General features: G+C 53.9%; 1 protein-coding gene across 1 annotated transcript in view; it reads right to left on the bottom strand.

The window, feature by feature from the left end:
* CSMD1 (CUB and Sushi multiple domains 1) overlaps window positions 1-17,226 on the bottom strand; it is a gene marked incomplete at its 5' end in the record, with an annotated part of 729,782 nt that overhangs the window by 109,833 nt on the left and 602,723 nt on the right. Inside the window, 7 exons of the mRNA XM_079779355.1 lie at window positions 1,311-1,406; window positions 2,722-2,835; window positions 3,851-3,967; window positions 6,492-6,686; window positions 8,115-8,302; window positions 8,900-9,038; window positions 15,074-15,265. Of these exons, the coding sequence (XP_079635481.1) occupies window positions 1,311-1,406; window positions 2,722-2,835; window positions 3,851-3,967; window positions 6,492-6,686; window positions 8,115-8,302; window positions 8,900-9,038; window positions 15,074-15,265 (1,041 nt within the window). The remainder of the gene's footprint in view (window positions 1-1,310; window positions 1,407-2,721; window positions 2,836-3,850; window positions 3,968-6,491; window positions 6,687-8,114; window positions 8,303-8,899; window positions 9,039-15,073; window positions 15,266-17,226) is intronic.

Genomic DNA, 17,226 nt, shown 5'->3' with positions numbered 1-17,226 from the left:
TATAAACTTGAGGCCATGTGCATGAAATTTGTGCACAGGGTGGGGGGTTCCCTCAGCCCGGCCTGCACCCTCTCCAATCTGGGACCCCTCGGTGGATGTCCGATTGGGATCAGGCCTAAACCAGCAGTGGGACATCCTTCTCACAATCCGGGACTGCTGGCTCCTAACTACTCACCTGCCTGCCTGCCTGATTGCCCCAAACCGCTTCTGCCTGCCAGCCTGATCGCCCCCTAACCGCTTCCCTGCCAGCCTGATTGATACCTAATTGCTCCCCTGCCAGCCTGATCACCCCCAAATGCCCTCCCCTGCAGGCCTGGTGACCCCCAACTGCCCTCCCCTGCTTTCCTGATGGTCCCCAACTGCCCTCCCCTGCCAGCCTAGTCTCCCCCAGCTGCCCTCCACTGCAGGCCTGGTCGCCCCTAACTGCCCTCCCCTGCAGGCCTGATCTTGCCCCCAATTGCCCTCCCCTGAAGGCCTGATGGCCCCCAATTGCCCTCCCCTGCAGGCCTGGTTGCCCCCAGCCGCCCTCTCCTGCTAGCCTGGTTGCCCCTAATTGCCCTCCCCTGCCTGTGGAGAGTGGCTACGGTATTTGGAAAGGTTCAAGCCTCGGACTAATGAGAGGGCACAGTCTTCTCATGGCCACGTGCAAGTCCCAGCTTGGAGGGCAGAGCCTCCCAGCACAATTATAGCCAACAGCTTGAACCTATGGTGCAAACACGTGGCCCCACGTTATGAGTGATGTGGGCTTGATAGAGTTCAGGTGCATGTAACTGAGTAGGAGCGAAACCCACGAGAATGCTGTAAACATCTTGACCCGCCCTTCCTTTGCCTCGTGGCATCGGCTATAAAATAAAGACACGGCTTGTGGGCGTGGCACTGTCTCTCCATCAGAGAAGCAGCGTCCCACCCAGACCCAGCTTTCTCCTCTTGTCTGTCTGTTCTCAATCCTTCACCGCCCCCTCTCAGGGTCTCTGAACCTGGCTGAGCTGGTGCGGCACATAAGGCGCCCTGGGGCTGAGGATGCCATGGCCGTGCCGGCTTGCCACACCTGCCGGCCTGGTCCCCCCCAACTGCCCTCCCCTGCCGGCCTGGCAGCACCCAACTGCCCTCCCCTGCCAGCCATCTTGTGGTGGCCATCTGGTGATGACGTAGCACAAGGGCGTGATGCCACCTAGGCTTTTATTATATAGGATAAATGAATGTCTTCAATGTCTTAAAAAACAAAAAATGGAAGTGGGGCATTGTCTGTGCCTCCATGAGAGACTGAGGTCTGGGGGGTCAGAGGCGGCCATGATGACCTTGAGGGTTACCTTGGTACACGAAGTGGAAGCCACGGGCCGATGCCCCGCTCTTCGCGCTGAATCGGAGCAGAATCTGATTGGACGTCGCCAAGGGCAGCGTTTCGCCTGCGGGAGAACAGAGGCTGCACAGATCCACACAATGCACGCTGCGTGCGGACGGTGACGTCTTAGAAAGAGGTCCTCTGCGTGGACGGTGACATGTGAGCTTTGGATTCTCCTAAACCTCACTTCAGGGCTTACAACCCAAACCCATCGCTTCCAGGAGGATTGTCACGCTCTGTTCTTGCCTACGCATCCCATGAGATGCTGTTTTAACCGGGATCTCACGCCTGCTTTCGTTTGGAAAAGCTCAGGGATACGGCCTGGTAGCCGATCAGGTGGGAAACGTAAGAACTGACTCAATCACTGATGCAGAATCAACCACATTTGAAAATTACTCGCTGAGGTTTTACTTAACAAAATGTCTCTGAACCCAAAGCTGGTATTTTAAAAAACGAAAGGACTTAGGAAAAAACCTCACAAAATATACGTTCACCTTCGGATTGAAGTGCAGGTTCAGAGCACACTGTGGGGCCCACGAGGGCGTGGGGTTTCAATTGTGTCCGTGTTTTCAATGTGCGTCTTCTGATGCCGTTCTCGACGGCGCCCTTTGGGCATTGATAGAAATGATCAAGACGCGGGCCCAGAGGCCTTTGGCCAACAACAGTGGGCACTGGGAGTCGCCAGGCCTTGGCCTTGGTGGCCACAGAGGGGGCCGCTGGACACAGCGATGCCTCAGAAGGGGGCCGGGGGTCACGAGGCCCAGTGAACACACCTACCTCGCGCATCCATCTGAAAACCACTCGGAACAAAGGCCAGTGACGTTGGCTGCACGTGGTCTGATGGGGAAGACGTACACATGTACTCTTCAGTCATGAACTAATATCCTGTGTTTCATGAAGCCCAACCATGTTTAGATGCACACATACAGGGGTGCGTGCATACACACATGTGATAAACACATGTAGTGGTACACGTGTGAGTGTAGTGGGTCTATACCTATGTATTTACAGGGTTCAAATGAGTGAGACCAAAATGTTCATACTGTTTAGCTCCAGGAAGAAGATCCCAAAACATAGACTAGAAATTAAAAAACATCCCAGTTATTCCTTTCTCTTGGATATTTCCCACTTTTATTGAGATGGATATCACACTTTTATCATCTTAGTAAGTGCAATGATAAAAGCAAACGGCTTTATCTATGGGCTAAAGGTCCACTGGACATTTTTTATCAAAGATAAAATTTTACTAAATAAACAAACGCATTCAAGGATTACTAAGTTTCTCCCTCACGCACATGCACACGCACACGCACACGGAGTTTAGGAAGTGTCGCACGCCCATCTGCATAAAAGTAAAGACGGGGTTCTCTGGCGTTTACCTGAGTGGGAGCCGGAGAGCGAGCTGAGGAGCCGGGCCTGCGGGTGTGTCCCGTCAAACAACTCGGCCACGTCGCTCAGCGCCGTCTGGAAGTAGGCGAACTGCCCGAACACGACTGCGGACGAAGGGGAGCAACACGCTTAGGGAAGGAAAGGGGGTTCTGGTGGTTCCACAGTGACTGGTTCCCCCGAAGGCCGGGGCCGAGGACTCGTTCCTCAGCTTCCGAGAGCTTCCCAGTGGCTGAACCTGCTGTTTTGTCCCTGGACTCTTTGGCACTGAGAGGAAGGCGTAAGAGGACCCCTTTCTGTATTGCCTGACGTTAGTGAAGCTGGTTTTCCGTTAGTGTGACTTTAGGGTGCTGGCCGGGTAACCACCAAGTGGCCTGTGTAGTTAGGAGCTTGGACACTGAGCACAGGCTCGAGACCCTGGCTGGGTTTGGAAGCCTGCTCATTCGGGAAGGGGTCTGAAATTCTTAACCTTTTGCCCTCGGATGTCGAGTGTGACCCGACACGGTTAGCATTAGGTTAAAGGAATCGAGAGAAAAGCGAGTGCGAAGGGTTAAGAGCTGGTCATTTTCATGCCAAGTTCCTGTGACTTCCTTGCGGCGTGGACACGGGATTCAGCAACACAGTGTGGACACGGCTGCTGTTCCTGCGCCGGGCGTCCTGTCTAGCCCCGGCGGAGGGTCGTAAGAACTCAGCTCCTCCACGGAGATGCCAGCCGCGGACTTTCCTCCTTCACACCTCGTCAAGTTTGTACTCCAATCAATAGCATTTCGGGCCTTATTGACAGTAACGTGTGATTCAGCATCGACTGGCAAACAATGAGCAACTAACCCTGATTTATGTGTCAGGGCGAAGCTAAAACCATTCCACAGCATGGTGAGCAGTAAATGCAGGCGCGTGCGCTGAACGCACACGTCACAGCTCTAATGAAAGAAGAAGGTGAGCGACGGCAAACCGGGCAAATCTACCTGCTCGCACGTGTGCATGCGCGTGCGCGTGCGTGTGTGTGTGTGTGTGTGTGTGTGTGTGTGTGTGTGTGTACTCAGTCATACAGAGTGGACAAAGGTGGAACAAGGAACACCGATGAAAAGCATGACAATGAGTTAAAAGTACAGCCGTTCTCACCGAATTCCTTGGGCACCGTTATGGAGTAGAGGCACGTCTGGCCGGCCGTGTAGTTCTGGGGGTAGTTGGGGGACAGCACCACGCCTTCGGACCCCGTGTACTGGCCGCCGCAGGGAGCTGGAAGGGAAAGCGGCCAGAATTATGTGCGTGGAGGGCGCCGCCGGGACAGGCCGGAGGCCACGGCCCCGTCAGGAGGGAGCAGGGTGTCACCTAACCGTCCAGGGTGTTCCCGTCCAAAGCCCACTTCCCTTCGCTCTCCGAAGTCAGAGGAAAGGAACAGTCTTCGCCAGGTTAGAAAGAAAGTGCGTTCACTTAGCAGGAAGACAATACCATTTTAAGCTTTTCTCAGACAAGCTAAAATAATAATGAAAACATCTCAAATAATAACAACAACGAGCTCCATGAAGACAGACGGTTAGGCTATTTAACGTCTCACCAGCCATGTCTGGTCGCCGTCAGTCACTGTATTCAGAGACACATGGATTATTTCAGGTGCTTTTTTTTTTTTTTGCTGTTTTTATATTACTATGAAAGTCAAAGAAAAAAGTTTTCTTTCTAGTTTTTGTGTCTTTTTCAACCTTTAATACCTTAGATTCAGTTCAAGAGCAACATATATAATTACTAATGTGTTGGGTCTCTCAAAAAGATGGATTTAAAGCTGAAGCAACTAAAACCTAGAAAGTTAGGGGCAATATGATGGTGGGTGTTTCTTACAGACAGAGCTGTGTGTGTCTGTGTATTTGTGAGTGTGTCTGAGTTTGTGAGTGTGTGTGTGTGAGAGTATGTGTATCTATGTTAGTCTGTGTGTCTATGTGAGTGTGCGTGTCTGAGTGTCTTTGTGTGAGTGTGAGTTTGTGAGTGTGTGTGTGTGAGAATATGTATGAGTGTGTGTCTGTGTGTGTGTGTCTATGTAAGTGCGTGTGTCTGAGTTAGTGTGAGTGTGTGTGTTTGTGAGTGTGTGTGTTTGAGAGTATGTGTGAGTGTGTGTCTATGTGTGTGTATGTAAGTGTGTGTGACTGAGTTAGTGTGAGTGTGTGTGTTTGTGAGTGTGTGTGTCTGAGAGTATGTGTGAGTGTGTGTGTCTATGTGTGTGTGTGTCTGAGTTAGTGTGAGTGTGTGTGTTAGTGAGTGTGTGTGTGTCTGAGAGTATCTGTGAGTGTGTGTCTATGTGTGTGTATATGTGAGTGTGTGTCTGAGTGTGTGTGTTTGTGAGTGTGTGTGTCTGAGAGTATGTGTGAGTGTGTGTGTATCTATGTGAGTGTGTGTGAGTGTATGTGTGTGAGAGTATGTGTCTATGTTAGTGTGTGTGTCTATGTGAGTGTATGTCTGAGTGTGTGTGAGTGTACGTGTATGTCGTTATTTTCAGTTATGAATAAACCTGGGAAAGAAGGACTAAATGTGCATGCTTTATAAATCTCCTAATGCAGTCAACACAACTTAACTTCATCCTCGGTCAGCATTTTCCATGAAATAGATCAACAGAACACACTGGCTCATAAACTGGCCTTCATAATTCATAAACATGATTTGCTACAAAAATCGCACACTATCTAGTGCTAACAAATTCACAGAATTCCTTTATCAATCTACATTGCGTATGTGTATACTACTCTTTACATATATATGTATTTATATGTGATATATACATATTTAATCTAGACTTAAACATATAATAAATGTATGTTTCCCTTTATACCTGTGTCTATGGGTATGTATGTGTGTATATATATATATATATATATATATATATATATATATATATATAGTAATTTCATAAAATGTAATTTTCAAAATTTCAACTATAAAAAAAAACAACGATAAATAGAGAAACGGGAGTTTTGGACTCTGTGTTAGTAATTTGAGATGCATGTCCGTAGGCCCTTCCCAGTGCAGGAGGTCAGGAGCGGTGCTCTGGCTTCTGTCGCTTGTCTGTTCTCAAAGGTGGGTCTGACCTTCAATCGGTGATTTTATCCATTTCATATCTACCCGCTATTGAATTGGGGGGTGACACATTGATTGTATGTTACATGTGTGCATGTGTCATCCATGTATATTGAATATGTATAAATGGAGAGAGAAAGGGAAGGAAACTGAGAGACAGAGAGCTCACCTGGGACTGTTCATCGGTGCCTCTATGTGGATCAGACACACAACATGGGAGGAAAAGTGCTGAACTCTCTGAGTGAGAGACACAGGCCCTCCAGGTGCTGGGAGGATGGCTGAGGCCCTGGCTGATTCAAGGGCGGAGGGAGGTCGCCTGCATTTCCCTCCTTAGCTCTGCGAGCAAGCGGCCCCCACCGCAGACTGGGGAGCAGTGCTGGGGCCTTGGCTACTGAGCGGGACCTGCAGGAGGAGGGGATGGGGGGCAGAGGGGGCAGGAGAGGCGGTGCTGGGGGCCCTTGGTAACTGAGCGGGACCTGCAGGAGGAGGGGATGGGGGGCAGAGGGGGCAGGAGAGGCGGTGCTGGGGGCCCTTGGTAACTGAGTGGGACCTGCAGGAGGAGGGGATGGGGGGCAGAGGGGGCAGGAGAGGCGGTGCTGGGGGCCCTTGGTAACTGAGCAGGACCTGCAGGAGGTGAGGGGGGGAGCCTGTCACACACACACACACACACACACACACACACACACACACACACACGTACCGCTGCAGGTGGGCAGGGCCTGGTTCCAGGCTGGCTTCCCGTCCGCTCCGATCACACACGTGATGGACGCGGGGTCCACGATCTTGTAGCCGGAGTCACACTGGAAGGTCACGGAGGAGCCCAGCTTGAAGTCCGTCCCGACTCTGGTCCCGTTCATTATGTTCCCGGGGTCAAAGCAGGCTTCCCGGGGCTTCTCTGCAGGAGAAATGGGGGTGACCCCGTGAGGGCGGGTGACCACCGTGAGGGCGGGTGACCCCGTGAAGGGGGGTGACCCTGTGGGGGGGGGTGACCCTGTGAGGGGGTGTGACCCCGTGAGGGGGTTGACCCCGTGAGGGGGTGTGACCCCGTGAGGGGGGGTGACCCCGTGAGGGCGGGTGACCCTGTGAGGGCGGGTGACCCCCGTGAGGGGGGTGACCCCGTGAGGGTGGGTGACCCCCGTGAGGGGGGGTGACCCCTGTGAAGGGGGGGGGACCCCGTGAGGGCAGGTGACCCCGTGAGGGCGGGTGACCCCTGTGAAGGGGGAGTGACCCCCGTGAGGTTGGGTGACCCCTGTGATGGGGGTGACCCCGTGAGGGCAGGCCTTAATGTTCCTGTGTGTTTGCCTGTCTGGCTGATTTTTTTGTTTGTTTTGCTTGTTTTTAATGCCTAGACTAGAGCCCAACATATGAGAAATGCTCAAAAAATATTTATTGATTAAGGACCAAGTTGTTAATTAATTATACTATGAAAGATGATCGAGTTACTAATTATCCAGTTAATAATGAAATATCATAGAAAACCTCTTTCAATCAAATTATATTTCTCAGTTTTCAAACTACATTTCACTGCATGCTTGCTATGAAATGACTTATTCTTGGTTAAACAAAGGCAGCTTCATTTTTACACATCTGTCCTCCCAGGAACTACAGATCTTGGTGCTGAGCCACCAACAGCGATTCTGGAAAAACGGAAGCCACCCCGACTCGGTGCTAAGTCACCTCAGCTCGCCGGGGAAGAGGCGGGGCTCCGACTTCCCGGGAGGAGAAGGTCCGTTCACGTCCGTGAGGAACATTGAATGCATTGGGGTGACAGTGGCTAATACAATCATATAGGTTCCAGGGGTACGATCCTACATATGCCATCTGTGTATTGTATTGCGTGTTCACTCCCCAAGTCCAGTCTCCCTCCATCACCACTTACCCCCTCCCCCTTCCCCTCCCCACCCCCTTCCCCGCTGGCAGCCACCACACAGCTGTCCGTGTCTATGGCTTTTTCCTTAATCCTACTTTTCCCTTCCTCCTTCCCACCTTCCTTCCTTCCCTCCTTCCTTCCTCCTTCCTCCCTCCCTTCTTTCCTTCCTTCCTTCCTTCCTTCCTTCCTTCCTTCCTTCCTTCCTTCCTTCCTTCTTCTCTCTTCCCCCCCCCCCCTCTCTCTCTCTCTCTCTCTCTCTCTCATCCTCACCCTAGGATATTTCCCCACTGCCTTTAGGGAGAGAGGGAGAGAGAGGGAAAGACAGAGAGAAACATCGATGTGGGAGACACATGGATTGGCTGCCTCCTGCACGCGCCCGGCCAGGCCCGGCCCTCTTCCTGTCGGAGTGACCTGAGCGGGCCTGGAGCGGCCGCCTGGACGTGGACGCGGTACCTTTGAACTCGATGGCGAAGCCGGACAGGCCCACGGAGGCGTCGCTCCGGAAGGCCAGGAAGAGGCTGTTGCCGCTGCTCTCGATGCGCTCGGGGGCCTGCGAGCCCTGGAAGCTGCCGATGAGCGGGCTGTTGGAGTCCTCGCCCTCGTACACGTGCAGGAAGTCGTAGCTGGGCTCCATGTTGAAGCTGAGGAGAGAGAAGACCCTCAGGCGCCGCCCCTGCGCCTGCCTCCCGGGCGTCCCCTGCACAAGGGGGCTCTGCCTTTCGTGGGACTTTAACAATTAGAACAATCCAGAAGGAAAATAGAATCAAAACATCAAGACAGGAATAAGGACGACAGACGGCGATGGTCACAGATGCATTCGTATTGACGCGGCTGTCATAGGTACCCAGCATCCCTTAGTGCGGCCGTCAGAGCACGGGCCTCAGGAACAGACTGCCCTCTGCACCTGGGACCTCGGACTGACATGAGGGTTCAAGAGCTGGGCCATGCCCGGCCGCGGGTCTCAGGGGCTGAGCGTCCACCCAGGAACCAGGAGGTCAGGGGTTGAGTCCTGGTCAGGGCACAGGCCCGGGTTGTGGGTTCGATCCCAGTGGGGGCGAGCAGGAGGCAGCCGATTGAGGTGTCTCTCTCACATCAATGTTTCTCTCTCTCTTCCTCCCTCTCTCCCTTTTACTCTCTCTAAAAATTAATGGAAAAATATCTTTGGGTGAGGAGTAACAAAATAAATACATAAATAGAAATAAAACAAAACAAAAAGAGGTGTTCAACGGGAGAGGTACCTTTTGAAGATCAAGGCGATGACAAAGTCGGGGTTCACCCTCACTCTCCAGTCACACTCTTTCCCGGGAGGGTACGGCTGCGGGTAGTTGGGGGACAGGATGACCCCCGCCGGGCCGGTCAGGTTCCCGCCGCAGGTGGCTGCCAGCGAGGAGGACAAGGGAGAGGGGATGATGCGGTCAGTATGCGGGAGACGCCCTGGACTCACTGCGCCTGGCGGTCACGCGCTCACGGCGGCAAGGCAAGGACGGGCGGCCTGCGCGCCCCGTGACTGAGCAGCGGGCTGCGTGGCCCCCGCTCTGAGGAGGCCCTCCGCACTGCGGACATGGGGGACCACTCGCTGTGATTCTGAACGTGACTGTGACTCAACTAAACCAGTGGCTGCCCGCCCCCCCCCCCCCGGGGGGCCGCTGTCCACACATCCCCCCCGGGCAGGAAACACCCGGGAGCCTGCTTCACCACCAGGCGATTCGAATCTCTGTCGCTGCCCGCGGTTCACAGCGGGGACAGCGAGCTCCCAGGGCCCGGTCACCTGCACCGCTCACTGCCGACCCCTGACGCCCGCTCAGCTCGGTCATAGTGACCGTTCAGGGAAGCCGTCCGACTGAACACACACGTGTGAGTGAGCGCAGGTCTCCCAGGCCCCGGGCACGCAGGCTCCTCTGGGTTCCCCACGTTTCACAGTGACGAGCGGACACACGTGTGAGCACATCTCTGCGCTGAGCGGCCCGACCTGGCCTTGGGGGTTGCTCACTGGCTCAGAATGCGGGGCAGCCAGAGCAGGCCGCGCTGTGAGAACCCGAAGCCACTCACTCTTGTTTGTATCAGATCAACCTTCTCTCCCCCCACCTCCCACCCCGGGGTTACTGCCAGAGGAAGCATCGCGGATGGAGGACAAGAACAAAGCCAGTGTTCCCCACAGCCCTTACACCTTACAGAAACGTGTGCGCATTTCCGTTCGGAAGGCGATAATTAGGGAGTTCAATGTACTGAATAGGCAAGCCGAGTTTTGTTCTTGACCCGGGAATGTTGAAGGCGATTCCTTTAGTCGACAGAATTTCTGTTAGCGCTCCCATCAGGCGGAAGGGGGAAGACCCTGACAATTCACAGGTCAACGCAGCTCGGACGCCACACGATCTCGCCATGCTCGACGTCCTTTACATCGAGCACCGTGGTTATCGCCGGGTTGTTCTTAAAAGGCACCCGAACGAAGTCATCGCGTTTCCTCCAAACGGTGTCTGCTTTCCCCTCACTGGTCCACAGCCACTTACGGATTATGTTTGCAGAGAAGGAAACGCCCTAACGGTGACCTCCTCCAGACACACGCAGACACGGCGTTTTTGTAAATGAGACGAAGCAATCTTCTTCAGGGACGTCAGCCTTCCCGGGAACTTCGTTCTCCATAAAAAGAACTACAACAAACCCCAATACTTCTGGCTGCCATTGCAGTCCCATGCCGGGCTAACTCTGAATAGGAAACATTTACGACAAGTTCTTCCGATCCACAGCCACGAGTAATGTGATCCAATTAAGCAACACACAAGCAACACCCCACTTTTCCGGGGCTGCAGTTTCACTTTAACAAACTGTGGACAGGAGGGTCTAAGGGGCTCCCCCAGGACATGGTCCCTCCTGGACCAGGCGGAGCTGGGGGCGGAGCCTGGGCAGGGAGGGGTGGGCGGAGCCTGGGCAGGGAGGGGTGGGCGGAGCTGGAGAAAAGGAACCCGGGGGGTCAGAGAAGATGCTGCCCACACAGGGGGTGGGGGTGGGGGGGTGGGGGGGTGAAAAAGGGCCGGTCCAGGCACTGCTAGTGGTGCCGCCCACAGGGAGAGTTCGGGGTGAGACTCAAATGCTGACTTAAGTCTGAGCTGGTGCAGCTCAGAGGTTGAGCATCGACCTATGAACCAGGAGGTCAGGGTTCGATTCCCGGTCAGGGCACATGCCCAGGTTGTGGGCTCCATCCCCAGCGGGGGGCGTGCAGGAGGCAGCCGATCCATGATTCTCTCTCATCATTGGTGTTTCTTTCTCTCTCTCCCTCTCCCTTCCTCTCTGAAATCAATAAAAAAAAAAATTATAAAAGCACTGACTTAAAAGGAGCAGAGAGGAGGTGGGGTCCACCCACCCGCACCCCGGAGGCGTTTCGGGGGGTATCTCGGAGCTCCAAGTGGAATGGGCAGTGCTGCCTGGCCGGCTGGCTCCCCCTCTGGCGGGGTCCCCTTCTTTGCGGCTCCCTAGGTTCCCATCGGAGACCTTGCCAGCCATTCTGGAGGGGATTCGCATTCAGGTCAGTGCAGAATGCAGCTCTGGCAGTCTGCGGGTGCTCTGGAGGGAGTGGCACGGAGGCAGACTCCACTCCCACAGCTCCCCAGCCCGAGTGCAACCCTGGGGTCCGCCCCCCGCCCCGGTTAGACCTTCACCCACCGAGGTCTCAGGCGGAACTCGTCCCTGAGGCTCGTCAATGTTTCTGACTCAAAGCATTTCAAGTTTGAAGCCGTCAAGTGGGATCACAGGTCCCTGATGGCACCGGGACCAGGGCTCTGTGTCTGGTGGATCCCGCCCGCTCGGAAACGTGCTCCGGCCGCGGCGGATCTGCACGTGGAGAAGGGGGCTGCGGGCTCCCTGGAAAAGCGACGCTGTGGGAGGGGGTCCAGGGACACTGTCCTGGGACTGGGGGCACCCAGTGTCCCCCGGTCTGGAGACTGGGCCGGAGATGCTGTCAGGAGGCGCCTCCACGGCGGGCGTCCTTTGGGGGTGAAAGAGCAGGCACCCAAGCAAAGGAGAAGGAAGACTCGCCAAGGACACGCTGGGAACCCGAGTGCACGGAGCGGAGCGGCTGAGGGCTCCATCGGGGAGGAAGGACGGCGCAGGAGGCGAGGGCAGGGACGCAGGGGACGGGCACCGGGCCCGCGGGAGGAAGGAACCCCAATGCCCCGAGGGCAGGGCGCGAGGGACAGGACAGGGCGCCTTCAAATTCACGGGGAACTGAAAACGCCGCTTCAAATGCCCGGAGTCCTCGCACTCCGCCATCTGAAAGGATGAGGGTGAGAAACACCACGCACAGTGTTTCCTTCGTCACCCGGGGAGTCGCTCTCACACGTGTCTGAGGGCAGCGCACGTTGCTGGGCTTCCCGAGTTTTGAAAAATGTTGTGAAAGCCCTAGACATACATGGGACTGCGGACACGCCTCGCTCATAGGACTGCGGACACGGACTGCGGACACGCATCGCTCATAAGACTGCGGACACAGACTGCGGACACGCCTCGCTCATAGGACTGCGGACACGGACTGCGGACACGCATCGCTCATAAGACTGCGGACACAGACTGCGGACACGCATCGCTCATAGGACTGCGGGCATGGACTGCAGACACGCATCGCTCACAGGACTGCGGACACGCATCGCTCACAGGACTGCGGACACACATCGCTCACAGGACTGCGGACACGCATCGCTCACAGGACTGTGGGCATGGACTGCGGACACGCATCGCTCATAGGACTGCGGGCATGGACTGCGGACACGCATCGCTCATAGGACTGCAGGCATGGACTGTGGACACGCATCGCTCATAGGACTGCAGGCATGGACTGTGGACACGCATCGCTCATAGGACTGCGGGCACGGACTGTGGACACGCATCACTCATAGGACTGCGGGCACGGACTGTGGACACGCATCGCTCATAGGACTGTGGGCACGGGCTGTGGACACGCATCGCTCATAGGACTGCGGACACGGACTGTGGACACGCATCGCTCATAGGACTGTGGGCACGGGCTGCAGGCACCACGGGTGCTCTGCAGCAGGAGGGGTCCCGGAGGCCACCTCCACGCGGGGGAAGACTGCGGGGCGCCTGCCCAGCAAGGAGGGTGAGTGGGTCCACACGGGCCTCCCATACGGTGCGGCGCCCACACTCTGCGGAGCAAACCCAGGATGACCCACAGCACTCCTGGGCCAGAGGAAGGGCGGTTTGCAACATGATCCAGCAGGACGCGGCCACGTAAGGCAGCTACACGCGGGTCATAGCTTATGCGTGTTTATGTAAAAAATACCAGGTCTTTCCCGCCTTCTTCTTAGCTACAGGTCCTAAAACTTCGGGAATAATCATGTATTTTCACATGAGGAGAAAGCTACGTGAATGAAAACAGTGTCTGGAACCAGCGGACAGCATTTGCTGAGTGTCGAGCCAGGGTCGCCAGAGCCCCGATGACGGGTCCCCACAGGGGTGCACGCCACGTTTCCCGGGACAATGCTTACAAGGCCACGGAGAGGGAGCGACCACGTATTCCCAAGTGTCCCTTTTCCTGGGACTGGACCCCGAGGTGAGCGGCAGGCCTGCTCGCCAACATGCGGGACACGCAGCTGCCGCGGCGACGGGAGCGTGTCCCTGCAGCGGACACTCAGGCGGATGAAGTGCCACCCGGTCTCTTTGCTGAGGACGGATGACCGAGTCCCGGGCCAGAACTAGGCAGCTCGGAGAGGAGCCAGCCGCTCGGAGAGGGGCCAGCCACAGGCCACAGCTCAGATGAAATGATGCTCAGATGCGACAATGACGTGTCTAAGTGAATGGCCACTGAGGAGTGGCCTCGGGGCGGCGAACTGCTAGCGGCCCGGCTCGGGGATGTCCCTCCCAGCAGCGGGCAGCTTGCAGAACAGGAGGAAAGGTGCCGTTCCTCACTTAGAAGCAGGACCGCGGTTTAAAATGGCGGGGGCGTTCATAGGTAATTACTACACTTTTAAAAAGAAACAGGCAGAGCTTGGCCAGTGTGGCTCAGTGGTTGAGCATTGACCTATGAACCAGGAGGTCACAGGGTGGATTCTCAGTCAGGGCACAAGCCCAGGTGGTGGGCTCGTTCCCAGTAGGGGGTGTGTAGCCAATCAATGATTCTCTCTCATCATTGAGGTTTCTGTCTCTTTCCCCTTCTCCCTTCCTCTCTGAAATCAATACAAACATATTTTTAAAAAAATTCATGCATCTTCCAGTGCAAGAAAGAAAAGAAAAGAAAAGAAAAGAAAAGAAAAGAAAAGAAAAGAAAAGAAAAGAAAAGAAAAAGGTAGACATCTGCGTATTCTCCTGATGACTGTGCTTGACATGACAGCCCTGTGTCTCTCATTTCACGACCACGGTCTCTCTTCACAGATTAATTAAAGTGCACATATTGGAAACCGATGATAAAGAAGTTCAAATTGAACTCTGACAGTTCACTGGAATAATAAAGTTCAGTAGCATTTCTGTTTAAAATTAAGTTGAAATCATCTAAATAGGTATTTATGGTAAAATGTTGAATTAAATGGAGGACAGTCTACATGGGATTGCTATTTCCTATAAAAACATGCTTTACCTTAAAGCCATATTTGCAATAGAACATCTTGGATTGTTATTCAAATTAAAGTCTGCAAAACCCATTTCCATGTTAATAAGGCCAAACTCTCACAATTCCAGTGCAGCTCAGAGACCACTTTCTCCTTGCATCTTCATTTTGACAAAAGCAGTAGAATTTCCAGTTTTCAGAACTCGATTAAAATGTAGCAAGACTATATAAAAACCACCTCAAAAGAGAATGTACTTTCTATCTAGTCAGTTTTGCTCACGGGCAAGTTTCTATATTAAAAAAATGAGAATAGCAATAGTAGGGTTATGAAATTTTAGCCACCCAGAATTTTAGATTATAGTAATTTGATTAATTCTTATCTTTACAAGATGTGTTCAGGATAGGAAGTGTTAGATGAATGTCAATTACTCTATATTAAGTAGACTACTCCCTGGATCTCCCTTAATAAAATACAGTTTAAAGGCTTGCAATGAAATTGACATTTCATGGGTCAGAGCACCAGCAGGTGGAGAGAAACCCTTAAGAAATATTGCTGGCCCTGACGGCGTGGCTCAGTGGTTGAGTGTCGACCTAAGAGCCAGGAGGTCACGGTTCAACTCCCGGTCAGGGCACCTGCCTGGTTTGCAGCTCCATCCCCAGTAGGGGGCGTGCAAGCGGCAGCCACTCAATGGTTCTCTCTCCTCATTGATGTTTCTCTCTCTCCCTCCCTCTCCCTTCCTCTCTGACATCAATAAAAGTACATTTAAAGAAAAGAATGTTTCTGAAGAGACGATCCATTTCCCGGCGAGTTACCGAGGCCGCGCCTCCCTCCCTCCCGGACGTGCGCCCGCGCCCCCGGTACCTGTGCAGGTGGGCGGGTCGGGCTGCCAGAAGAAGCGGTTGTTGAGCTGCACGCAGGTGGTCCTGGCGGGTCCCTGCAGCTGGTAGCCGGGGTCGCACTGGAAGGTGACGGTGTCGCCCGGCTCCCGGCTGTCCCCGTAGCGGGTGCCGTTCTGAGGCATCCCCGGGTCATTGCAGGTGGATGCTACCGAGGCTGCAAGAGGAGATAACAACAGGTCACGACTGGAGAGGTGGCCTGCACATGGGTAGACATGTAGGGCCCCCTGGGCTGGCACTGGGAGCCATCTGTCCACGCAGGAACGCAGAAAAGACGGAGGAGTGCAGAATCTAAGTCCATGTCTATGTCTATGTCTATGTCTATGTCTATGTCTATGTCTATGTCTATGTCTATGTCTATAACTATATCTATCTCTACCTCTATATCTAGCTCTTGCTATCTCTATCTCTACCTCTACCATATCCATATCTATACCTATATCTATCTACATCTGTTTCTATATCTATGTCTATGCTTATCTCTGTCCATCTACCTATCCATCCATCCATCCATCCATCCTTCCATCTCTCTGGCCTCCCCTATATGGAGGGTGAACCCTCTCTGGTGTTCTAACTGTAAACGAGGGTGTCAGTTACATTTCCAACCTTGGGAAGGCCCCAGACTTGGCTTCCAATTCCCTCAGCCCCTGGGACTCTCAATGGAGTCCGTGTCCCTGGGGATAACGGACAGATGCTGGCAGGACAGAGCCAGCCCTGAGCTGTAAACTCTCTACGTTTCCCGCCCTGTGGGGACTCCAAGGATCCTCATGTCCTGACAAGCTCAGGGAAGCATGAGAATAAACTTTTACCTGCACCTCGAACATGTTTTCAGCGGATACGTTTTCAACACGCTCACCTGACGTAACATGGGCATGCAAGGCCCTGGATCACGATTGTATCCCAAGAGCAGGGCATAGGGCTCATGACCCCTCATCACCCCGTTATTATGATCATCGTGTTCTGAGGAGGGATGTCTCCGGGCAGCGGGGATCGGGGGGCACCCCGGGAAAGGGAGTGTTGGGCTGCAGCGTAGGGTCTTCAATGGGAAGAAAGCAGGGCCTGCGGGTCAGACGCCCCAAGGAGGTATTTCAGGTTTCCACGCCCTCCCGTCAGCTGCGAAGAGGAGCAGTCAGAGTCCAAAGCAAGCAGAGCCCCCAGACCCAGCGCGGCCAGCGGCCGTGGGGTGAAGGGTGGGCAGGAGGACAGGAAGCTGACGTAGGAAGTCGGGATGCAGCACCCGGAGCCTCATGCTGTTAGGGTCATTATCGACTCAGCACCAGCACCAGCGCCAGCACCAGCGCCACTCTAGCCATCGTCCCTCAGCACAGCCGGGCCGCCCAGTGCGAGCTGTCACAGGCGAGGCCAGCTTGCTATTTGAGGGACTCATAGTCACGTCCACTGGACTGAATCCGCATCCTCACGAGACACACCACCCTCTCCCCAAACAGGTGGATGCGCGTATGGTTATGTATTCATTTCCAAGTGATCATTTCTGTCACTGTTTATATAACATTAATATAATTTTAAAATACACAGTTTTAACATAGTCATTTAACTGTTTAATTATTATATAGTAATATTCACAGTAAGTACTCTGATAGCAATCCTATATAACAAAAGGCTAATATGCAAATCGACTGAACAGTGGAACGACCGGTCGCTATGACGCGCACTGACCACCAGGGGGAAGACGCTCAAGGCAGGAGCTGCCACCTGGTGGTCAGTGTGCTCCCACAGCGGGAGCGCTGCTCAGCCAGAAGCCGGGCTCACGGCTGGCGAGTGCATTGGCGGTGGCGGGAGCCTCTCCTGCCTCCACAGCAGCGCTAAGGATGCTGGCTTAAGTCCGCTCCCCACTGTCAGTCAGACATCCCCAAGGGTTCCCGGACTATGAGAAGCGCAGGCTTGGGTGAGGGACCCCCCCGCCCCAGTGCACGAATTTCATGCACTAGTATTAATATAATAGAATAAGTATGTGGTACTCAAATAATTTAACAATAAAAATGTAGGAGTAAAGCCAAGGGTGAGGGTTATTTTAAGTTCTAAAACGAGATCTGTTTTATTACCTCTCTTTCCAAATACTCATTCAGTATTCATTACAAGCGGACACATGACCCAGTA

This window comes from Cnephaeus nilssonii (assembly GCF_951640355.1).
Source record: "Cnephaeus nilssonii genome assembly, chromosome: 8".
NCBI lineage: Eukaryota > Metazoa > Chordata > Mammalia > Chiroptera > Vespertilionidae > Cnephaeus > Cnephaeus nilssonii.
This window is presented reverse-complemented; position numbering and strand designations above follow the sequence as displayed.